Source organism: Vulpes vulpes, chromosome 2 (genome assembly GCF_048418805.1).
Source record: "Vulpes vulpes isolate BD-2025 chromosome 2, VulVul3, whole genome shotgun sequence".
NCBI classification, from domain to species: domain Eukaryota; kingdom Metazoa; phylum Chordata; class Mammalia; order Carnivora; family Canidae; genus Vulpes; species Vulpes vulpes.
Genome location: NC_132781.1, coordinates 109,253,483 through 109,277,755, shown reverse-complemented (window position 1 = coordinate 109,277,755; position 24,273 = coordinate 109,253,483). Strand labels below are relative to the sequence as shown.

The 24,273-nt window shown below is 46.2% G+C and overlaps 1 protein-coding gene and 1 long non-coding RNA gene across 7 annotated transcripts in view; one reads left to right on the top strand and one right to left on the bottom strand.

The window, feature by feature from the left end:
• The window catches only part of PROSER2 (proline and serine rich 2), a 40,932-nt gene that overhangs the window by 7,384 nt on the left and 9,275 nt on the right, over positions 1-24,273 (top strand). For 2 of the 6 annotated variants that reach the window (XM_072749531.1, XM_072749529.1), the window contains exon 2: positions 14,964-15,182. In XM_072749531.1, the coding sequence (XP_072605632.1) occupies positions 15,045-15,182 (138 nt within the window). In that variant the 5' untranslated portion in view covers positions 14,964-15,044. Of the gene's footprint in view, positions 1-4,919; positions 5,604-9,007; positions 9,922-9,955; positions 10,302-14,963; positions 15,183-24,273 lie in introns of those variants that run through there. The other 4 variants (XM_072749528.1, XM_072749530.1, XM_072749526.1 and 1 more) reach the window with 4 other exon arrangements.
• LOC140597923 (uncharacterized) lies at positions 1,905-23,597 on the bottom strand. The gene is made up of 2 exons (XR_011999963.1): positions 22,247-23,597; positions 1,905-2,122 (listed from the first exon to the last, which is right to left on the bottom strand). It is a non-coding gene; the product is annotated as an uncharacterized lncRNA (long non-coding RNA).

Genomic DNA, 24,273 nt, shown 5'->3' with positions numbered 1-24,273 from the left:
AGGAAGGGAGGATAGAAATAGGAGATAAGATGGTGCAAGCAAGGGCATGGCATTGAAAATGTCAAATGTCAAAGAGATGGTGCAAGAAGAGTTTTAAAAAGCGTTATTCTAGGGGCACCTGGGTGGCTCAGGGTTGAGTGTCTGCCTTTGGCTCAGGTCGTGATCCCAGGGTCCTGGGATCGAGTCCCTCATTGGGCTTCCCCTGGGGAGCCCGCTTCTCCCTCTGCCTATGTCTCTGCCTCTCTCTCTGTGTGTCTCTCATAAATAAATAAAATAAAGTATTTTTTTAAAAAGTTGGATGCTTAACAGACTGGGCCACCCAGGCGCCCCTCCTATTGTGATTTTAGAGGTGTCTTCTAAGGAAAAAACATTTCTGTATTAACATGTAGTAAAATCATACTTAAACCATAATTTCATTTTAAGGATTTTTTGTCCCCATGACTATTTATTAATTCTATTTCAGGAACATTTGGTTAGCCATATAAAATTACTGATATTCAGCTATTTCGGCCTATACAAATAGCAACTTCATATGATTCAATCTAATACTTGTGGGCTGCTTGTTAGACCCTTCCCTTTTCAACCATTGTAAGAACGTAGTCAGCAAACTGGAAAACTCACATAAAAACACAGTGCCTTTAAATACTGTGTTTCTTAGCTAATTCCCATTTTTCCAGGATGAAAGTCCTTATCAATGGTGTTGCCAGGAGGTGTCTAGGAAGAGTCTAGGGAGAAGAAGGCAGCCTCTCTATATACATCCACAGAAGGAGGGCTCCCAAAGGCCTTGGGAGATGGGGCTAAAGATCCAGTACAGTGGGTTGACCAGCAGGATGTCTTGTGTGAGCTTTGCTCCCCCTGACTTGGATCTAAATCTGTTCAACATGAGGTAAGATATGTCAATCAGATCACTTCCAATCTAACCAGGTGTTATAAATGCCAATATTAGATGAACATACTCTCTACCTCACCTTTATTTTCTTTGTGAGGATCAAAGAAACATTCAGCTAAGACTTTTGAGCTTCTCAGAAAGAAATCATATTATTTAGTAATAAGGCATAATTATTAGTTCTAAGTAAAAAGTATGACATTTTGACTCACTATTGTAGCACGCAGTGGGCGCTCTGGGAATATTTGCTGAATAAATTCAGAGAAAGCACATAAGCTTGTTTAACAAAAGTAAAAGTTAAGTGGAGATTTTCTTTTTTTAATTTCCTAAAGAATCCAAAAATCCAGAAATATGCAATAAGCATATAGGATGTCAATTTTTTTTTCGATGAGCTAAGAATTAAATTTGAGGTGTCCATCTTTGTATACAATTCACCAGATAGAACTAGATTTTGCTCCTGTCAGTGCTTTTCTGTTTGCTTCCTCGTGTTGCAGGGGTCATTCCATTTTATAACAAGGAACTCACCTGGAATCTAGTCAAGGTTATTTTCAGGAGAGGTTTCACTTTAGGGAAATCCAATTTCCACATCTTCTGTTCAGTGATAGGAAACGGATAACAGGAGACTTCTTTCCTTAGGGCCTGTTAGCCCAGCCTCGCTAGGTGAGGCCTCTGCTGTGAACTTGTTTGCTTATGTGTGGGTGCATCATTTACTCTCATGTGCTTCGTAGCCCTAAGTAAATTACCATCTCCTATAAATAACTGAAACTCTTCACAATTGAGACAATCTTGGTTTTTGACATCGTTCAGAAAGAGCTTTTCAAAAGAAAAAAAAAAGTCTAAATGAAAGCATGGTAATTGTTCTGGGGAAGTAAAATTACTAGCCTTTAAAATGTGTAATTGTATTTAATACCCTTGAGTGCCAGTTAGAGTTTAAGGTCCTAAATTCTTACAGAAGACATTTCAGTGGTAAGGGGCGGGGGGGGGAACCCAATCAGAGAAAAAAACAAAAAGTCATGTATAAGGGATGCTAAACCATTGGCTGCATTAATGTTTTAAAATTCCAGAACAAAACTAAGTTTCAAACTCCCAGCACCAACCAGTTCCTACCAGAAGAGGACTTTCCTCTGATCTTCAGGGCTGGGGTCCAGTTGTCATTTGCCAGTTGGCTGAGTGAGTGTTTTTTGGAAGCTTTCTTGCCTTTCCAAGGTTTTTGTTTTCTTGACGTTGAGAAAGAGCCTACAATAAAGAATAGTCACTACATATTTATTTTACTTCAGCTGTCTGTTAGAGGCTTACTTTTTAAGTTAATCTTGGGCATGGATTACACCCATAGATGTACACATGCATGCATTTACACTGATATTTATTACATGTTAATATTGGGAAGCATTACCGGTTTGGTGCGTCTGATGTATTTATTGGCGCTGACTTTTTAATAGATCATAATTTGTGAAGCTAAGTGAAGCATCTCCTCCATGACTGTATTTAATGTGACTTCCCCTGTGTGCCCCATTTGCCCTTGATTGAAATATATTGGTTGTGAGAGTAATTTCTTTTTTTTTTTTTTTTTTTTTTTTGTGAGAGTAATTTCTTCTCAATTTGACTGCTTTGGTCTATGGCTATGATAGGGGGATAAAGGATGGTCACCCCAATGAAATTAGTGTGTTTGACAGGACTCATATATGTTGAAGCTTTTCTTTTAGATCGAAGGTCTATTGGAAGGATACTCTAATTTAAAAGATAATAATAAGATGGTTTTAAAATTTAAATGTTGTTAAGTACTGAAGAGTCCGTCTCTGTTTTGTGACAAATGTTTTCCAAAATCCTGTGTCTATATTGGAAAAAAAAAAAAAAAGAGTGAGAGAGCTCTCTGCCCACAAGGAGCTTGCAGTCTAATTGAAGAATAAATGATTCCTTGCAGAGTGAAACCTGAGGCGACTGGCTTGCATCAGAGTGACAAAGATTGTGGGATGTCGTCCACCAGTGGTGAAATAGACCCCGCAGTGGTGAAGGAGTGAGTGGATAGGTCAGTGATGAGCAACATCAGGAAGCAAGATTTGAGGTTTGGTTGAGTTTTTGAGCGAGGCTTTGGAGGAGAGCCACAGGGGATGCTGTCAACACCGGGCGCATGATTACGCAGAGTATTAAGCAGACCAAGCTGGATAAAAGGGTTTATATTGTGGAAAACAGGGTGGAAGAGATACGGTGAGGCGGGGTCCTGGAGACACCTTAATGCCCTGTGTTCTTACAGATAGGAGGACCTTTGGCAGTAAAATTGGGGAGACAGAAACTGTGCCAGCTCTCCCAGGCCTGTGGTAGCACAAGTAACCCTCGATCTTGAGAAGGTTCTTTCTGCCCTTGCGATTCACTGGTGAATGTCGGACTCCGTATTCATTTTGTTATTTTTTTTAAGTTTTTATTTATTTATTTGAAAGAGAGAGTACGTGTGTGTGAGTGAGAGGGAGAATCTGAAGCAGACTCCGCACTGAGCACAGAACCTCTGACGTGGGACTCGATCCCACAACCGCAAGATCAGGACCTGAGCTGAAACCAAGAGTCGGATGCTTAATCAACTGAGCCACCCAGGCACCACTTATTTATTTATTTATAGATTTTATTTATTTATTCATGAGAGACAGAGAGAGAGAGAGAGAGAAAGGCAGAGACACAGAGGGAGAAGTAGGCCCCATGTAGGGAGCCCGATGTGGGACTCGATCCCGGGACTCCCGGATCATGCCCTGGGCCGAAGGCGGCGCCAAACCACTGAGCCACCCAGGGATCCCCATATTTGTTTTATTTTTAACATGAGTTTTCAGAGTAGAAAACTTGAAAGACAACATGTGGGACCAACAGCTACTGTCCCCCCCCCCCCACCCTGCCCCAGACCCGCAGTGCACACAGGCATCTCTGTGTGCGTCCGTGCAGCCCCTGTGCCGCTTGTGCAGGGGGTACGGGAACCCAGAGCCGTTCTCAGAACCATCACCTGTTCTGGGACACCCGCTGTGAAGTCATTTTTATGGACTTAATCTGGTGAATTATCTTTAGGGGAGAAGTGAAATGGTGCATTTAGTCTAAGAATTTTGTTAAAGCCCTAATTAAGTTGAATAATAGAAAAGAAAATGTAAGTATTCAGTTTCCTTCTCAATTATGGATTGGGTTAATAAAACAATAGAACGGGCCCCTGCCTGGCTCAGTCGGTGAACATGTGACTCTTCATCTTGCATTTGAGTGTGAGCCCCACCGTGGGGGTAGAGAGGTTACTTAAAAATAAAATCTTAGAAAAGAGTCGGTGTCATTCATAGCTTCGTCTTCTAGTTAATTTCTTGTTATAAAGAACCCATTAATTTTTTATAGACTTTTTAATTTAATTTTGTAAAAAGGTTTTATTTATTTGAGAGAGAGATAGAGAGAGACCACAGCAGGAGGAGGGGCAGAGGGAGAGGGAGATGCAGACTCCCCACTGAGCAGGGAGCCTGACGTGAGGCTCAAACCCAGGACCCCAGGATCATGACCTGAGCTGAAGGCAGGCGCTTAACCCATTGAGCCACCCAGGCGCTCCTAACCATAGGGATTAACACAGACCCAGATAGAAATGATAAAAGTAGGACTCCTGCCTTTTTGTTTGAGTAAATCAGAACAGAGTGCCTATCACATGCATTAGTGTTCACATGAATGAATGTTGTCAGGAGCTACTAGCATTAAGGCCGACAAAGGCTATTTTGTGTTCACTGCTTATTTCATGTAGGAGTGTGTACATTCTGGTAAAAATGGCTGTTCTCTTTATTTTCACCCACTGCTTAACCATATGAAAAAGCCCATTTATGATAATGAGTTGTAGTGACTCAGAAACCACTCCCACTGTGAAACGGCTTCATTTTTAATGTTCTTGAAGGTCCAAAAAAGAAAAAAAAAAAAATCCCTACTACAACCCCTACCTTTGAAAGTGGCTTGGCTGTTAAATTGTCATATTGGGATTGCTCAGGATATAACTTTAAGATTTTATTTATTCATTCATGAGACACAGAGAGAGAGAGAGAGAGAGAGAGGCAGAGACACAGAGGGAGAAGCAGGCTCCATGCAGGGAACCCAATGCGGGACTCGATCCCAGGACTCCGGGATCACGACTTGAGCCGAAGGCCGATGCTCAACCTCTGAGCTATCCAGGCATCCCCAGGATAGAGCTTTAAAGAGAATTCCTTTGCTAGGATTGTTTTCCTACTTTTTGGAACAAGTCTTCACAGAACTCCTGTGGATGGAAGTGGGAGAGACTGGGCTGATGGAACAGTGGGACTCAGGTGCAGAGTGATCCTGCTCCTGTTATTCACAGGTGTGCACACTCACCCTACTGCACAGCCTGGTGTTTCTCAGATAATTTCTACCCCTTTCCCAGCCCAGCTGTGCTTCTGCTGACTGAATCTTAGCGCTGTTGCCAAATGGTGGGACCCTAGACAAAGAGTGAGGGTCTGTAAACAACAGGTCTCGGAGTTCCACATCCTAGGGCCCAGCCTGGGTGTTTTCTTTCGTAAAGAGTTTACCTTGGCAATGAGTTGGAGCACGACTCTTTTTAAAGTGTCACCTAGGCACGCTAAGCAAACATTAGTTCTACGTCGCTCCGTGACGCTGGGTCATTTCTCCATTCATGAGCAGATGGAGCAGAGGCAGGGATCACCCTCCTGATTTTGTTTAGCTTGTCTGCAAGGCATCGAAGCCCCGACAGGTAGGATTCCCCCCCCCCCGCCCCCACCTAGGAGGTGCAAAGCCCAACAACTGAATGTGAGGGAACTTACTGTTATTTGTCCCAGCTTAGATTCTTCAGTAAACTGGGTCAGCCGTCCCCTGGTGAAGTTCAGGCTAAATTGTGACCCGGGCAAAGTTTATCTTTGTGGTTTCTCCTTCCTTTGAAAGCGCTTCCCTCCTGCATCGCCCTGGGGTTTCTAGATGACATAGGTCTTCTCTTCTTCCCTCATAAATTCCAAACTCTTCTGGATTCTGCATCACCTCCTTTGGTGCTGGACCTTGCAGACATTTCCCAGGTGATGGAATGATCTGATAAATCATGAATCTACAAACCTCCAGCTCATCTACCTTTTCTGTTTTTTCCTGATAAATCATGAATCTACAAACCTCTAGCTCATCTACCTTTTCTGTTTTTTTTCCTGATAAATCATGAATCTACAAACCTCCAGCTCATCTACCTTTTCTGTTTCTTCCGTCAAAAGAGATAGGTACACGAAGGAAACAAGAAGATATTGTCCAGGAGCGCCTGGGTGGCTCAGTCAGTTAAGTGTCTGCCTTTGGCTCAAGTCGTGATTCCAGAGTCCTGGAACGGTGCTCCCTCCTCAGCAGGGAGCCTGCTTCTCCCTCTCCCTCTGCCTGCTGCTCCCCCTGCTTATGCACATGTGCTATCTCTGTCAAATAAATAAATCTTAAAAAAAAAAAGTAAAAAAAAAAACAATATCACCCAGCAAATGAGGCAGACCAGGTGTGTACTCTAGGACACTCATGTTGTGCCCTCCCATCCCAGCCACTGGCATGTGTTCCTGGATATGTATATAAAATACAGTGGTGTGGGTGTATTACATTTAAATAAATGGAATTGTGCTAACAATCTGATTATAATTTTTCACTCAAAATATTTTAGGACCTATCCATGCCACTGTCCAATTGATTGCTTCTGACTAAGGCATTAAGCACGGCCAGACTGCTCCATGGAGAGGTCGTATGAATTTCACACTCCCAACAGTGAGTGGTACATGAAGGTTCCTGTTTCCCCACATTTTTGCTGGCGTTTGTTATTTTTTAGTTGTCTAATTTTTGCCAATCCTGTAGGTATAAGCTAATGTCTTGTGGTAGGTCTAGCTTGTACTTCTTTTGTTTACCAGCAACGTTGAATGCCTCTCACATACTTCTTAGTCACTTGGGTTTCCTCTTATTGAACTGCTTAATCATATTCCTTGTTTGTGCTTCTTTCTGATGAGTTTCCTGTCTTGTTCCTGTTGGTGTACAAGAATTTTTTTGTATATTCTAGCTAGCAGTTTCTTTTGTGAGACTGTAAAATGTCTTTCCACCCACCTACCTCTTTTTCTGTTAATGTGGCCTAGAGTGCCTTCCATTTTTACATAGATTCTTTGCAATTTTCGCCTTAGGATTTGTGGTTTTTTTGAATCCTAATGGACAGAAATATCAATGGAGAATAGGAAATTCCGAAATAGAACCTACCACGTAAACATTAGCAGAAGATAACATTTAGTACTTCAAAACAGTGGAGAAGATGAATTTTTCAGTTCTTGGTATTTGAGTTACTGCCATTTTGCATAGCTATTTGGGCTTGGGGATGGGGAAATAGATCCTTCCACACTTCACACAAAGATACATTCAAGTTGGATCAGATATTAAAATATGAAAACTGAAACCATAAAAATGCTAAGGAGAAAATATGAGAAGTATTTCATTTATATCCTTTGAATAGGAAAGGCCTTTTTAAAAATTTTAAAGTAGGTTCCATGCTCAGCGTGGAGCCCATTGTGGGGCTTGAATTCAGGACCGTGAGATCAAGACCTGAGCTGAGACCAACAGTCAGATGCTTAACTGACTCAGCCATCCAGGTGCCCCAGGAAAGGCCTTTCTAAGTTTGCAAAATCCATAAACCAAAAGACTGATGAAGTCAACTATATTAAAATTAAAAATTCTCAAAGTACAAATTAAGAAAACATTTTTGTCATGTGTATCAAACAATTTCTGGGCTTTCTAGTCTGTTCCATGGGTGTATCTGAATTACTATTACTTTATAATGACTCTGGAAGCTTGATGAGGCCAGTTCCTCCAGCTTCTTTAGGACTTTGCTGGTTGTTCTTAGCTCTTTGTTCTTCCCAATGCATTTTTCTCCTTTTTTTTAAGCCCCTAATAAGTTTAAAACCCAGCCTGTTGGATTTCCCACAAAACAACCCTATTGTGATTTTGATTGCTCCACTGGCTGCATGGTCCAACAGAACTTACTAGGATGATGGAAATTTTCCATTAATTAATGCTTAAAATGTGGCTAGTGCAGCTGAGGAACTGAATCTTTCAATTTAATTTTAATTAGTTTAAATTTAAGTAACCACATATGGCTAGAGTTTATTGGACAACCCACATCTATAGCTTCAGAGCAATTCAATTTTAGGAGAACAACTTGTCTTAATGATATTGACTCTTCCAGTCCTGAATATGGTATCTCTTAGTTCCTTACTTTCAGTAACCTTTTATTATTTGCATTTTTTGTGCAAACCTAAGTAATATAATACATATACATAGGTATATGTTATGCTGTTTTATTTTATACAATTTTAAGTTTTTGTTATTGTTTATAGTTTAGTTGTTTGTGGCTAACAAATAGAAATTGACTTTTTGTATATTGATTTATATCCAGCAACTTTGTAAAAAACAGTTGTTGATTCTAATAATTTATGAGATTCTTGGAGTTTTCTACAAAGACCATAACTATGCATAAATACTAATGTTTTGTTTCTTCCTTTTCAATCCTTATGCATTTTTTTCTTCTCTATATGTAGGGTTGGACTTAAATACAATATATTATAGAGGACAGCAGCGGTGGTAATGAGAATAGTTTGTAATATTTTGTCAGTAAGTGTGATGTTTGCTGTAATTTTTATTGGATATTTTTTATTGGGTTAAAAGAAGTTCTCCCCTCATCCAGTGTGAAGTTTATTTAAAAATTGTGCCTAATATTAAATTCATCCAGTGCTTCAGTATATTAAATCTTCTGTTTACCCCATCCACTTGAGTTTTTAAATTGCTATTAAAACAATTTTTTTTAAGTTCAATTTGGTTCTTTTTCAAGTTACCCTGGTCATTTTTTTATGACCAGACAGTTACCTTCTGCAAGGAAGAGAGAGTCATAGAGGTATTTTTCATACAGCATTCAGCATCTGAAATAGTCTCAATAGAACAGGCAGGCTTCCTTGTCTCCTCCAGCAGACTCTGGAAATGAGGGTTTCTCCAGGAGGCTTGTAACTTCTCTTTTCCCCTTAGCTAATCAGTAGGTCTCTCCAACTCTTAAAATCAAAACAAGGGAAAAAAATAAAAATAAAAAAAAAAAAACAAAACAAAACAAGGGGCACCTGGGTGGCTCAGTGGTTGCCCCGGGGTCCTGGGATCGAGTCCTACGTCAGGCTCCCCACAGGGAACCTGCTTCTCCCTCTGCCTCTGCCTCTCTCTGTGTGTCTCTCATGAATAAATAAATAAAATCTTTTAAAAAATATATAGGTAAACAAAACCAGTGACTCAAAATACCTTTCTCCAACCCAGTTATACCTGTAGCAACTGCCTTTTTATCTTTCCCATCACACCTCAACTTTTTTTTTAAGTTTTTATTTTATTTCATTTTTTTTTAAAGTAGGTTTCATGCCTATTGTGGGCCCCAGCCCAGAACTTGAACTCATGACCCTTAGATCAAGACCTGAGCTGAGATCAAAAGTCAGCTACTTCCCTAACTGAGCCACCCAGGCATCCCTTAAGTTTGTATTTTAATTCCAGGTAGTTAATGAACAGTGTCATATTAGTTTCAGGTGTGCAATTTAGTGATTCAACATACAAAACCTGGTGCTCATCACAAGCCCGTGCTCCTTCATCCCCATCACCTGTTTCACCCTTCCCACCCTCTCAACACTCCATCTTCCAAAACGACTCGCTAGGTACCCCACTCCTCCCATCCACGCGTTGGCCCACCGTGGGGGCTTTGGGTCATGTCTACTGCTGGCTCCTTGTAAGGTCACCTTCGCTGGGGAGGTCACTGGGCAATGTTTAGCCTTTACTCAGTTGTGGCTTTTGGCGGCCAGGGTCCTGTCTCTTTTGTTCTTGAAATACACTCCCGCCCTGCCCGTTAGTCATGAAAATTTCATAGTCCTTTCTCTCTCATCTCTCACATTCTTCTGTTCCAACCTTACGGCCACAGTAGTTTCCAGGTCTTTATCGTCTCTCGTGAACTGGTAACAGCTGGATAGCTACTCGGATTGTCTCCTGAACCCGACTGGATGGTGAGTATGTGCCGCATTCCAACGACAGAAAAGATCATTCGTGCACGTGCAGGTGTTGTCTCCACCCTCACCTCCTGGCTGTCCCTTCTCCCTCCCCGCGGGTAGCCGCTGCGAGTACTTTTTTATTTTATTTTATTTTATTTTTTATTTTATTTTATTTTATTTATTTTATTTATTCATGAGAGACACACAGAGGCAGAGGCACAGAGGGAGAAGCAGACTGCATGCGGGGAGCCCCACGTGGGACCTGAACCCCAGAATCTGGGATCATGCTCTGGGCCAAAGGCAGGCACTCAACTGCTGAGCCACCCGGGTGTCCCTGCGACCACATTTCTGTCTGTCCTTCCAGAGAGACTCTGCACACAGGAGCACGAACTTAGGTATTTTCTCATTTCTTGCCTTATACAAGTGGAAGCAGATGCAACTCTGGTCTTGCCCTTGCTCTTCCCACACACGGAACGTGTCCTGGAAACCACTCAGCTACCCCTGCCCCAGCTTGTTGTAAACAGTGTGTGAGGGGAGCCCGGGTGGCTCAGGGGTTGAGCATCTGCCTTTGGCCCAGGCATGATCCCGGGGTCCTGGGATTGAGTCCTGCATCACACTTCCCTTAGGGAGCCTGCTTCCCTCTGCCTGTGTCTCTGCCTCTCTCTCTGTCTCTTATGAATAAATCTTTTTTTTAAAGAACCAACAAGTTATTTTTTAAAAATAAGCAATGCAAGGTATTCAGTTATAATTACTTCCAGCTCTGCTGCGGGTCCACCCTGCAGAGTGGTGCCAGACTTACCCGTGTGAGCCGCACGTGCCACCACGGCTCTCCGCTGGGGCACAGTCTCTTCACCCTGGTCACCTTGCCCTCTGTTGGCACTTCCCTCCACGCCTTTCCCACTCCTTTCATCCTGTGCTCCAGCTAAGTTGAGTGCTCAGCACCCAGCACCCCTGCAGCCGCGTGTGGGGCCGCGCGTTTGCTGATTCTTTTCCTTCTGTTCAGGATGCACATCGTCATGGGTTTGACCGACTGTCTCCTGAAATCTCAAACATCCCAGGGGAGCTTGGCCTCGCTGTCACTGTCTGTGAAGTCTCTGACCACCACCGGGAGGACTGGCACCCCTTGCTCTGAGCTCCCGTGGTCCCTGTAAGGCGCTGAGCCGGAGCCCCTGCTGTGTGCAGAACTGTGTGCAGTGCCTTTAAGAAATACACCTGCTCAGGCTTTACCCCCATCCACATGTTCAGTAGGCCAGATACCTTACCGAATTAAGAATCGGTGTCCACATCAGGTTCCTCTGACTCACGGGTGGTTGCCTGGCACCTGGAATCTGGTCCAGGTGAGGTAGGAAAACAGTGAATATCTGAAGAATGTGCTTGGCCTAGAAAGGAGGCGAGGCCTCAAAGTGAAGCGTGTTGATGGGTAGGAACGGAGGTGGCATGGGGTGACGGCAAAGGCCACTTTGTGCTGGATGCGTCTGGGTCATTCTAGATCTTTCTGGAATGCACGAGGAAGACGAAGAAAAGGAGCCGCCTTCCTCTGTTGGCTGCAGGGCACTCACTTGGGGGGGGGGGGTCACTTGCCTGACTCCCACAGCCCCAGCAGCCCCAGGAGCCCTCCAGCCCCATAGCTGCTGTCCTTCCCACCTGCCATGCTCACCAGGTGTAGATTTACTGAGACTGTAGATCAGCTGTGGCCTTGTCTTCCTTGTCTCTGCTCAACTGATAAACTAGACCCTTCCAAACAAGGAGGTTACTAGTAAATGATGAGGAAATAAACACAGGAAGGGTAAGAAAATAAACAGAAAGTGAGCACGGCTTGGGGGCGCCTGGATGGCTCAGTCAGTTAAGTGTCCGACTCTTGATTTCAGCTCAGGTCATGGTCTCAGGGTCCTGGGATCGAGCCCCACATCGGGTTCTGCACTGATTGTGGCACCTGCTTGAGATTCTCCGTCTCCCTCTCCCTCTGCCCCTCCCCCTGCTTGCTCTCTCTCTTGAAATAAAGTTAAAAAAAAAAAAAAGTGGGCAGAGGCTCAAAAGTGGGCAGAGTGCTCCTGGTGTCAGGCTTGTTGGGACTTCTCGGCGAGGCTGGTTCTGCCCTCGGGTAAGAAGTCAGCTTCTTCACCTGTGGGGCTAATCTCTTAACCCAAAGGGTGAACCCGTGATTGGACAAGGATCCTAAATATTTTAGGATAGTAATGACCATCCCAGCAAGGGGCCACTGCCTTTCAGCTCAAAGGGTTACAAAAGGAGGGACACCCCAGGGAGGCTCAGTTGGTTTGTGCACTGGACTCTTGATTTCCACTCAGGGTCATGAGATCGAGCCCCACCTTGAGCTCTGAGCTCCGCACAAAGTCTCCTTGAGATTGTCTCTCCCTCCCATGCTCATGCTGTCTCCTAGGAGTGGGGGAGTCCCTCCTGTCCAACCTGTCTGCCCTGCTCTCTTCCCAGTGCAGACCAGGAAAGAAGGCCGCTTCCTTTCCCTTCTGTTTCAGAAGACTCCTCTCTCCACAGGGGACCACCATGCGATTCCATATTTTTAGTTCCCAGGGAAGTAGGAGTAGGGAGATGCCTTAGGAGATCACAGAGGAGGGCGCCTGGGTGGCTCAGTCGGTGAAGTGTCCGACTCTTGATTTCAGCTCAGGTCATGATCCCGGGGGCCTGGGATGGAGCCCCACATCGGCCCCCTGCTCAGCAGGGAGCCTGCTTCTCCCTCTGCCTCTGCCCCCGCCCCTCACTTGTGCTCTCTTTTTCTCAAATAAATAAATAAACTCTTAAAAAAGAGAGAGAGATCACAGAAGATTGACACCTTGAACCTGTGAAGGATTTCAGATCAAGGTTTGCACTTTCTCCCCAGCAACCTCTGCCTTCTGGAGAATTCTGGTCAGCTTCCTCATATTCTTTTAAGACAGCAATTTGTAAAAGTCTAAATGTTACAGTTTTACGGTGTCCGAATAACTTTTAAAATTGCAGTAACACAAGAAAAAAGGTATGTTCTCCAACGTGCTGGGAAGGTAGCGCCCTCCAGCCGAACTGTGAACACCTCAGAGCGCTGTTCCTAAGCACAGGCCTGTTGCACAATTCCAGGCCCTTCCCAAAGACAGGGCACTTCCGCTGAGTTCCTGCCTTGTGTGGGGCTAATCAGCATCTCACCGCCCCATCCTCACCCCCCTGTTGTGTTGGGGGAAGACTGCCCCGCATCTCCATCCTTTCCTGGGAGCGGTGACTTAGTTCAGGAATGAGAGTCGGTGGGTCTTTTCTAGATTTCCCACCCACCTCACCCAGGCCCCCGACACTCATGGTCCCAGGGATGTGACATGTTTTGGTTACGTAAGACAGTTTAAATAAAGTCTGTGCATTGTTTAGGCTTGCTTCCTATTAAACAAATTTTAAAGCCTTTAACGTTTTCTGGGGCGCTTGGGTGGCTCCGTTGGTTAAAGCGTCCAGCTCTTGATTTCAGCTCACGGCATGATCTCAGGGTCCCGAGATCCAGTCCTGCGTCAGGCTCCGTGCTTAGCAGGGAGTCTGCTTCTCCTGTTCCCTCTGCCCACCACCCCCTCCCTGCTTGCACTCTCTCTCTCTCTCTCCCTTGAATAAATAAATCTTAAAAAAAAAAAAAAAAACTTAACATTTTCTGAAGTCTTTTTTTTAACCATTCAGAATAATGGCAACTTCCAAAAAGCATATCTAAGCTCAAAATCTTCTATTTCCTAGCCTTGCTCTTAAATTGCTTGTTAACTTGGGCTGATTCACCCAAAAAATGAAGAGAAGCCAGGCGAGGAATAGTTTCCTTTTTAAACTGTTCTCACACCTTCAGGATTTCCCTAAGGAGATCTCACAGTAATTTTTGAAGTTTTAAATGGCAAAGTCCACCCAGAGGTATTCAGTATTGATTGGACTTTCTCCACATATGTTTGTTTCTGTTAAAAATGGATGCACATGCAAGCGTGCACACACACACACACACACACACACACACACACACACACTTGTGCCCATGGTTATCTGAGCTCACATGCCCCGCAGAATTCTTACAAGGGCTCATAAGACCACCTGGCAGTATTTTCAGTTTAGGAATGAATGACGTGGGCTCATATCTCTCCACTGGTCCTAAAGCTCCACAAGAGGCTTATTCCCTTATTCCCTATTAATCTTGTTTGGTCTTCTAGAAGGTTTTGTTGAACTCCATTGTCCATTGTTCAGAGACTGAGCTGAATTTCCTGCTAAAAGAGTCAGAGTGTGAAACCAAGGGGCTGGTAGGGGAAATTTCGCTGTCTTTATTCCCGAAAGTAAAAATATGAACTTCCTTGTAGTATTAACTTACGGTACCTTCGTATCTTATGTAGAAATTGCAAGAGCATCACGGCCCCCAGAGAGTCTAGAGTCTCAGAGATGTCACCCAGACTTCCATTCGCAATTTGCTAGCTCTTGTCACCTCACTCAGCTCTGAATTGCACCGAAGCTGGAAGAGGAACCATAATTCTGTGGTGTCTGAGGTAGAAGAGACTAGAATCGATAAAGAGCCTGGGGAAATCCTGTATCTGAGTGGGAAAGAGCATGAGAGTACAGGTCCTCGGGGCAAAGGAGGGAGCAAGAACTTTATCCTATCCATGTTTCAACAACAAAGTAACTGTTAGTATGTCCCATTTTTCCCTAAAAATGATTCACCTTGGGATGCCTGGGTGGCCCAGTGGTTGAGCGTCTGCCTTTTACTCAGGTCGTGATCCTGGGGTCCTGGGGTTGAGTCCCACATTGGGCTCCCCGCAGGGAGCCTGCTTCTCCTTCTACTGTCTCTGCCACTCTCTGTGTCTCTCATGAATAAATCCATCCATCCATCAATCAATCAATCTTAAAAAAAATGATTCACATTTCCATGATGGAAAGGGGTATAAAGAAGAGATGAAAATGAGCAAACAGGTTGATCTAGGGGCTCCTACTTCTCTTCGTCTTGACAGCTCAGGCTGCCAATCGAGGTGACCTCTGACCCACACGGAGGCCTTCGTTTCAGGGGACCTGGCATTCACTGTGTAGACTCTAACCCCTGTGCTTGGTTTCTCCAGACGCAGTGGCTACTTGAGAATGGCACCCTGGCCCCTTCCCCACCTCCTGTGACCGGGCCAGCGGCCGGGGCGTCTGTGGGGATGCCTGTAAACCGCCAACAGTCTGACTCTTCGGACATGGACTCGGATGTGTCCCCCAGCTGTGGGCTCAGCGACCTGAGCAGAGGGGACAGCCTGGGGAGTCGAAGCAGCAGCTCCCGCTCTAGGAGTTTGACTTTGGTGAGTGACCGTCTTCTCTGATGCTCTGGCCGGCTGATTTTTGCGCCAGGTCCCTCCCTAGTGAGGAATATCTCACAACATCCTCTTGGGTTCACTAGCTTGACATCTCAGCGCACTTCCTTTGCAAAGTGGCATTTTATTTGGAATCATCTTAAGGTCTGCCCAGATGCGGAGCGCTCCACTGGGCAGCAAAGGGAATCTCACGCTGCAGCCAGTAACCCAGTTGCTGAGCCCCCCAAGGAGACCATGCCCTTCAGGGGCCCTAACACACCATGGCCCTAACACACCAGCTGGGGCCTGCTACCTTTCAGCTCAAAGGACTGAAAAGAGGGGAGCCTGGGTGGTTCAGTTGGTTTGTGCATCAGACTCTTGATTTCTGCTCAGATCATGATCTCGGGGTTGTGAGATCGAGCCCCACCTTGGGCTCAGCACAAAGTCTGCTTCAGATTCTCTCTCCCTCTCCCTCTGCCCCTCCCCCCACTCATGCTCTCCAAATAAATTATTTAAATCTTTTTTTTAAAAAAAGAGTTGGAGGGCACCTGAGTGGCTCAGCGGTTTAGTCCCTTCCTTCGGCCCAGGGCATGATCCTGGGGTCCTGGGATCAAGTCCCATGTCGAGCTCCCTGTATGGAGCCTGCTTCTCTCTCTGCCTGTGTCTCTGCCTCTCTCTCTGTGTGTATCTCATAAATAAATGAATAAAATCTTTATTATTTTTTATTTATTCATGAGAGACATAGGCAGAGGGAGAAGCAGGCTCCATGCAGGGAGCCCGATGTGGGACTCAATCCTGGGCCTCCAGGATCACACCCTGGGCTGAAGGTGGTGCTAACCCACTGAGCCACCCGGGCTGCCTGAATAAAATCTTTAAAAAAAGGAACTCTTTCCCCAGGATGACTGTAAGGATGAGCTGGCCAGCACAGAGTATGGCCTTACTAATGCCAGCCTCTTTGGCTAAGGCCCTCTTTGCTTCCAGGTTGTGTGGGATCCTGCTTCATCAGGTTGTTGCTTCCTCTTGGATCCATGCTCTCTGTTTTGTATCTCGGTCTCATCAGTAGTCTGAGTTTTTCCTTCTGCCCCTAACAATGACACAGAAAGGGAGAACACCCGTGCATCTCGTGCACTTCCTATCCTGGCACCTGGCTTTGGAGTGAACACTCAGGATGCCTGTCTTCCATGGGTCTTTCCTCCCTGGTATGTCCTGAAGTGGTCCTGCCCTGTGTGCGACTCCTCCCTGTTCCCCAGCAGCACCCATCCTTGCACCCAATGGAGCATAATTGTGGGAAGGGCACTGCAGATTCTCCTGTCAGAAAGTGCACGGTGAAATTGTATTTCCAAGATGTGTGTGTGCGTGCGACTGTAAAATCCTGCCGCGTACCCCCGCTTGGCTACCTCTTTCTCAGAAGACACATCCCAGTCCTGTTCTAGCATCTTCTACTTAGACCTCTGCTCGTTTCCAAGCATTTTTCTTTCTGGAAGATCATCGAGCCAACGTTAGCTGTCATCTGTGTCCTCGCACAATTGTGGATTCTCCTTAAAGCAAACTGGCAGACTGGGAAAACTTGGCATTTTAATTAGGAACTGAACTTTTCTCAACAACCATGCAGCACTTGACTTTTACGAAGCACTGTCTTAGCCGCCGGCCCCTTTCACCAGTGAACTAGCTACACCATTAAAAATCATGTGAACTTTTGGGGAGTCTAAATGTGGAGAGGGGCTCTGTGTGTTTTTATTCTAAGTCACAGGACTTTTTCTGACTCATCTTTTTGGAATGAGACTCAGCTGTAGTAGTTGTGCCACTTGCTTCCCTGTTATCCCCGACCTCATGAAAAGAATAGTCAGTGACAGTGTTTTTAGGCTTCTTGATTGTTTGGTGTTGGAAGTGCCTCTTGGAAGGCTCTTTAAATAAGAGATGACCTAGTTCTGACTTAGGGAAGCATTTCTTTTAAGCAACGGTTATTATTTTCTTTTAAAGATTCTATTTCTTTGAGAGAGAGAGAGAGCATGAGTGGTGGGAGGAGGAGAGGCAGAGGGAGAACCAGGCTCCCCATGAGCAGGGAGCCTGATGCGGCCCTGGGATCATGACCTGAGCTTAAGGCAGATGCTTCACCGACTAAGCCCAGGTGCCCCAAAGCAAGGGTTATTTTTTTTAAGATTATTTATTTATTCATGAGAGACACGGGGGGTGGGAGGGGCAGAGACACAGGCAGAGAGAGAAGCAGGCTCCATGCAGGGAGCCCAACGTGGGACTCCATCCCGGGTCTCCAGGATCATCCCCTGGGCCAAAGGCGGCACTAAACCGCTGAGCGGGCTGCCCAGCAAGGGTTATTTTTAAAACAAGATAAAACATTAATGCCTGATGTTAAATGAGAGTATCCGAAAGTTTTCAACCACTAGTTGAAGGGTTGCCTGGGGTATAACGGATCTTTACTCTATGGAAACGTTTCTCTTGAGCCAGCACAAGCTAAAAATGGAAATAGCAGCTTAAAGAGGGTGGTTCTAGCCCCCCACATGGTCTCTGTGATGACCAGGGCTGTTCTAAGAGGGGAGAGGATGCGGTCTTTATCAGGAAGAGGCTGGTTGTATTTGTATCTGTACTTTGTTTCTCTTGTAAGGAATTTTTCCTCTGAACACTTTTTAATGAAAGGCAGAGCTAAAACGAGAACAGAACGGCCAAATCCTGAAATCTTGAGTAAGAGGATACCTTTGGAACTTTTTTTTTCCCCTTTGCAACCTAAGAAGGATGGTTTCAGTGCAACACAAGGCAGCACATCTTTACAAAGTGGGTGGAGTGGTTCTGGAACTAACTACCTCGGTCAGTGATGCGGATTCAGAATAAAAGCTTCTAGAAGATTCTGGAGATGTTCATAAGTGGTCGCTGTTTAAGGGGACTGAGGAAGCTTAGGTCATAGGGTCACCTATATTCGTGACCCCTCCGGGCTGGGATCTGGAGCACGCATCTCACAGGATGCCCAGGGCTGCCTCCTGGTGCTGTGCTTGGGTGCCGCTGCCACAGCTGGGCCTGCAGCCTGCAGGTGTCCTGGAGCTCCCTCTAGAAGAGGGAAGCGAGGGAAACTCTTGACACCCGCTGCTCTGAAGGGACTTGGTAAGGCACAGGCTTCTGTGAGTGTGGCTTGGGAGTGCCCCGACTCCCCAGGCGTACCTCCTGTTCATCTTTACTTCTGACTTGGGCCAAACTAGCGATCCAGATTTCAATCCCGAGTGTTCGGAGGTTGACTCTGCAGTAGCCCATCCGCCCCCCTCCCTGAGCTAACAAACGTCGTGGCCCCAGAGTCACATAACAAGTCTGCGGTCAGACAGCAATTGTCAGCTCCTGATTACCCCCTTCCTTCCGCGGAGCCTCCGGGTGCCTTTTGGCCTCACCCCTTGTCAAGGAGCAGGAGGGCAGGGCGAGCAGGGGTGGCCTGGCGTGGCTGGGTCAGGCGAGGTCTGGCTCCTGGGCAGCGATCGGACACTGCAGGGTCTGGAGGATCTCCAGGAGAGGAAGCAGTTTGGCGGAGAGGAAGGAGAAACCGCCTGGGTCAGCGGGGACCCCAACTTCCCTCCCATCCTGGCTCCTTACCCTCCGGAGCCCAAAACTTACGCCAAAGCTTAAATGCCTTTTAGGGCAGTTCCATTCAATAAACCTTTAATAAACACCTGCTACGTGCAGGAACTGGTGGGAGAGGTCAACACGGTTTTCATCTTTCCAGGAACCCACAGCTGGGTGGTGAGAGTGAAGCTTGGGCACAGCATGACCTGCTCATGACGGACCTGGGGTAGGGGGTGCTCAATGCCAGTCTTGCAAGGCGGTTCCATCCGTGTCAGGATGGAACTTTCTAAAACTGCCAGCCGAAGGGTGTTCAGGGCAGCCGGGAGCGCAGTGGTGACCCCTGGAAGCCACGGCTTTAGATGCATAATCACAGCGGTGCGCATGGCCCGGCCCACTCTGGTTTGTGTGTCTCTTTTCCGGCCAGAAGTATAGGTTTCAGTCCCAGTGCAAAGTCACCGCGGTGACCGGCCAGTGGGAACCACAATGAAGCCCTTGCCGCCCCCTGTGGTCTCTCTGGGGGGCCTGGCCAGGTCGGCACAGCGCTTGAGGCCACGTAGGGAGCTCCACAGAGGCTGACGTGGGCGGGCTGCACCCCCCAGCCCCGGCTCGGCCTTGGCTGCGGGGCGAGGGGACGCTCAAAGCCATGCTCAGGTGCCTGGAAGGTCATTTGGGTGTGTGGGCAAAGCAAACAGGGACAGCAGATCACACTCTGCCAAAGCAAAATACTCTAGGCTGCCGACCCCAGAGGCTGGCATCCAAGAGGTCTTGGTTCATCTCAAGAGTATTTTTAGCCACTGTAATCTTGTGATGACTTTTTTTTTTTGGTTCTAGACTAGAGATGAGCTCTACAAGGTCTTTTTTCTCCCTCACAAGGAGCTGCCACATTGTCTTAGTTGGCAGTTAAGCCACATTTCTTTATTTGATTTTTAAAAAATATTTATTTATTTGTTTATTTATTTGCAAGAGAGCGCACAGCAGGGGAGTGGGGAGGAACAGGAGAGGGACAAGCAGACCTCTGAACCTAGAGCCTGACACAGGACTCGATCCCATGACCCTGAGATCATGACCCAAACCAAAACCAACAGTTGATTGCTCAACCGACTGAGCCACTCAGGCAGGCCAAGCCAAATTTCAGGGGCACCTGGGTGGCCCAGTCCATTAAGCATCTCACTCTTGGTTTTCGCTTAGGTCATGATCTTAGGGTCCTGAGACTGAGCACCACATCGGGCTCCATGCTGAGCGTGGAACCTGCTTGGGATTCTCCTTCTCTCTCTGCACCTCTCCCCACTTGTGCGTTCTCTCTCTCTCTCTCTCTCTCTCTCTCTGTCTCTAAAGTAATAAATGAATTTGAATAAAAAAAAGAAAAACAAAAGAAAAAACTTCATAAATTTATTAACTCAGTACTTTTAAGTCTATTATGAGTTTATTTTACTATGAGTATTTTAAGCTTCCTCAACTTTTTTGTTTAGCCAAACAAAGGTCATTTTCCTCTCTGCATTTCTGCTGACGTGAAAACCTGTCCCAAATCTGGACTCCCACAGGCATATCTAGGACTGTTGACCTTTAGAACTGTTGCTAGCATTCATTATAAAAGTCTGTCATCCAGGGGTGACTGGATGGCTCAGTGGGTTGAGCATCGACTCTTGATTTGGGCTCAGCTCAGGTCATGGTCTTGGGGTTGTGAGATCAAGCCCTCTGTTAAGCTTGGAGAGTTTGCTTGAGATTCTCCCTGCCCCTCTTTCCCTCCCTCATATATCAGTGCACCTGTTTCAGGTACGCCTATCAGGGGTTTTTAGTAGAGTTGTGCAGTCACCATCACAATCACACTTAGAACATTTCCACCAGCCCCAAAGAAACCCCACACCTACTAGTGATCACCCCCTGTTTCCCCCGACTCACTTACTTCCTGGCCCCACAGATTTGGCACAGAGGCATTCCTGTGGAGGGCAGCTTCTGGTTTGGGGAATTAGGCAGTCTGCGGAGCCCACAGCTTTTTTGGGGGTCCTGCCCCTTAGGTCAGCGTGCAAGGCTGGGCCAAGCACAGAGAAGGTGTGTGTGGATATGCACCAGTCTCATGGCCTCTAACTCCAGGGAGAGACCTCACATGGATTGGGGATGCAAGAATCTGAGGCCTCTCATCTTGAATAAGTATGGCATTAGAAACAGAAATGACGGGCAGCCCCAGTGGCCCAGCAGTTTAGTGCCGCCTGCAGCCCAGAGCGTGATCCTGGAGACCAGGGATCAAGTCCCACATCCGGCTCCCTGCATGGAGCCTGCTTCTCCCTCTGCCTGTGTCTCTGCCTCTCTCTGTGTGTGTGTCTCTCATGAATAAATAAGTAAAATCTTTTTAAAAAAAGGAAAGAAGAAAGAAAGAAAGAAAGAAAGAAAGAAAGAAAGAAAGAAAGAAAGAAAGAAAGAAAGAAAGAAAGAAAGAAAGAAAGAAAAGAAACAGAAATGAGTAGGGACGGCTGGGTGGCTCAGCGATTGAGCATCTGCCTTCAGCTCAGGCCGTGACCCCAGGGTCCTGGAATCAAGTCCCTGCACGGAGCCTGCTTCTCCCTCTGCCTGTGTCTCTGCCTCTTTCTCTGTGTCTCTCATGAATAAATAAAATCTTAAAAAAAAGAAGAAGAAGAAGAAACAGAAATAAGTAGAACAAAACAAGATGCAAGATCAGACAAGTTCTAGTCTTGGCCACTCTACTGCGTCATTGTATGACCCTCGGGATCATTCCATTGCCCCCGAACCCAGCATTCACATCCCCCAGTGAGAGAGCTGGGCTGATTGATCTGCATGCTGTGTCTTGCGGCCCGTGGGTCCTACAGTCTGTCCTAGAACACAAAATGGTTGTGTAGGAGCTGGCCTTTCGAAGCCCGTTTTCCAAATGAAAACATTGGGATTTCTTGCTTTGAAGTTAGATTAGATCCATGAGGGTTATATGCCCTGTTCAGACTCTCTGCCCCTCACTCACTGTGAGAAGTTGGCGTGTGTCTTAAGCTGAAAGTCTGTTACAGGCCAGTTGCCTGTTTGATTCTACTCCCTGTGCACCCGACCGAAGTAGAGTATTAAAAAATCTTGTGCATGGTCCTACTGAAACACTGAGTTGGAAGGGCAAAGTGGGAGAAAGAGGGTAGAGAGCATTCATTTATTTCCCCCAACATTTTATTTGGTTATGCTTGTTATCACGTCATCCTAGCAACATCTGTGACGGTTGTAATTATTAACTACAGGGACCTTTGTTATGCTAAGAGCCCTAATGATTTTTAGATTTGCAAGCTTTTTCCCCGTTGAATCACTGAGCTGTGGTCGGGTGGGTCTGGGTGGGTCTGGGAAGGCGGAAGAATGGATGCCAAATGGATGGGGGGACAGGATGGCCTGGCAAGAATAAGGTGTGTGGAGAGAAGACGAGGCAGGAAGGCCCTGCACCATCCATGGTGACCCTCCAGATGATCCCACCACGTGAAACTCTGGGAAAGTCACGAAACGAATGATGTCCCTGGATTTCGTATGCAGCTTACCTGTTCTGGTTGTCAGAGGGACAAAGCAGCCAGACGTGGTGGAGAGGCAGCTGACATTCTGGTCACAGTGACAAGGCAGCCTGTGAGCTCTGTGGGTGGTTCCGGGAGACAGGGGGAGGCGCATCGGCTGCATGAGGCTCCTAGGTGTGAAGTCTGGAGAGCTGGAAAGCTGGATGATGAACAACTGTAGTAGAGAATTTTAAATGAGGGGCTGATTTGACGTTTTAAATCTCTCTGAAGCCCCGCCTCCTCCTCTCTATTCCCATCACCCCGGCTCTTGTTTAGGTGACCTTGAAGTCTCATCCAGATTGCTTCCCACATTCCATATTTCCCATGCGATAGCCCACGTCATCTCTCAGACACAGAACTACCTAACCCCATGTCCCTTCGTGCTTGACTCTCATCCACTTCTCTCAGATTGTTGACAGGTATCGTTTCCTCGCCAGAATGTTCCAGGTCAGACCCCTGCCCCCAAGAGTGTGGACTGACACCTGTTTCCTTAGCACCCTGCAGTCACCGTGTTGGAGCCATTTCCAGACTCTGCAGTAACTACCTGTTTTCTTATCTTTTTTTTTTCCTGTTTTCTTATCTAAAGCCCTCATGAGATGGTCAACGACACAGCAAGAACATCATTCATGCAATTATATTTACATTGCCTGATGCTTAGGGGATGCTTAAATATTTGAATGTCTGATTCAGTAGATGCTATGGAATAGGCTGGAGGTGTGGTGACATGAAGGATAGACAAGACAGAGCTACGCAGAGACGGGCACTGCTGACACGAAAACCAGCAGAGGAGATGGCAGGTGGTTTGATGTGATTGGAGTATAGAGCAAGAGTTGGCCAACCACGGCCTGTAGGCCAACTCTGGCCCCCCGTCTGTTTTTGTAAATAAAGATTTATTGTAACAAAGCTCTTCTTGTTCATGACCACACTGTCTATAACCTTCGTACTACGTGTAGAGTTGAGTAGTTGCCACCGTAAAGCCTGCAAAGCACAAATTTTTTACCCTCAGCCCCTTACAGAAAAAAGTTACTACCCCTGGAATAGAGGAGAAAGGGAAGAGTAGTAGGAGACGAAATGTGAAAGATTAGGTAGGGCTGTATCCTGGAATTCTCTGAATAAAGTATAAATTCCTCAGTCACATGCCCTGTAGACGACCATACTGGCTTTTTAAAAAACCCATTTCTCTTTCCCTTGGTCCGGTGCTCAATAGAAAGTACTCAGTCATGAACACGTTGTGCTCATTTTCCCTCACACTAGCCTGCCCCTCTTCTTTTTTTTTTTTTTTTTTAATTTTTATTTATTTATGATAGGAACACAGTGAGAGAGAGAGGCAGAGACACAGGCAGAGGGAGAAGCAGGCTCCATGCACTGGGAGCCTGACATGGGATTCGATCCCGGATCTCCAGGATCGCGCCCTGGGCCAAAGGCAGGTGCCAAACCGCTGCGCCACCCAGGGATCCCGCCTGCCCCTCTTCTAATGCCGCTCACACCGACCCTGTTCTTAGAGGGGGTATTGAGGTTCTCAGGGACTGTACATGGCTAGGTATGCGGACTGATAAAATTACACAGCTCTGGTTAATGTGAATGTGCTCTAATTGCAGCTGGAGAAAAAGTATTCTTAAACTCAGTCTTTCCTCCACGCCCCACCCCCAAAATCTCAGGAAAGGTGGAGCAAAAAGATAAGCTATGAACTAAAATTAAAATCTTAGGGCATATTGTTTCAAAAGTTGACATTTTAAGAAGAAAGGTATACAAAACCTGATCTCAGGGCGCCGGGGTGGCTCAGTAAGTTAAGCACCTGTGTTCAGCTCAGGTCCTGATCTCGGGGTCCTGGGATCGAGCCCCACATTGGGCTCCCTGTTCAGCAGGGAGTCTGCTTCTCCCTCTGCCCCTGCCCCTCCCCCTCACTCATTCTCTCTCTCTCTCTCTCTCTCTCTCAAATAAATAACATCTTTAAAAAAATAAAACCTGATGTCAAAGAGAGGAAACCTACAGGCCAATCTGTCTTGTGAATATGGATA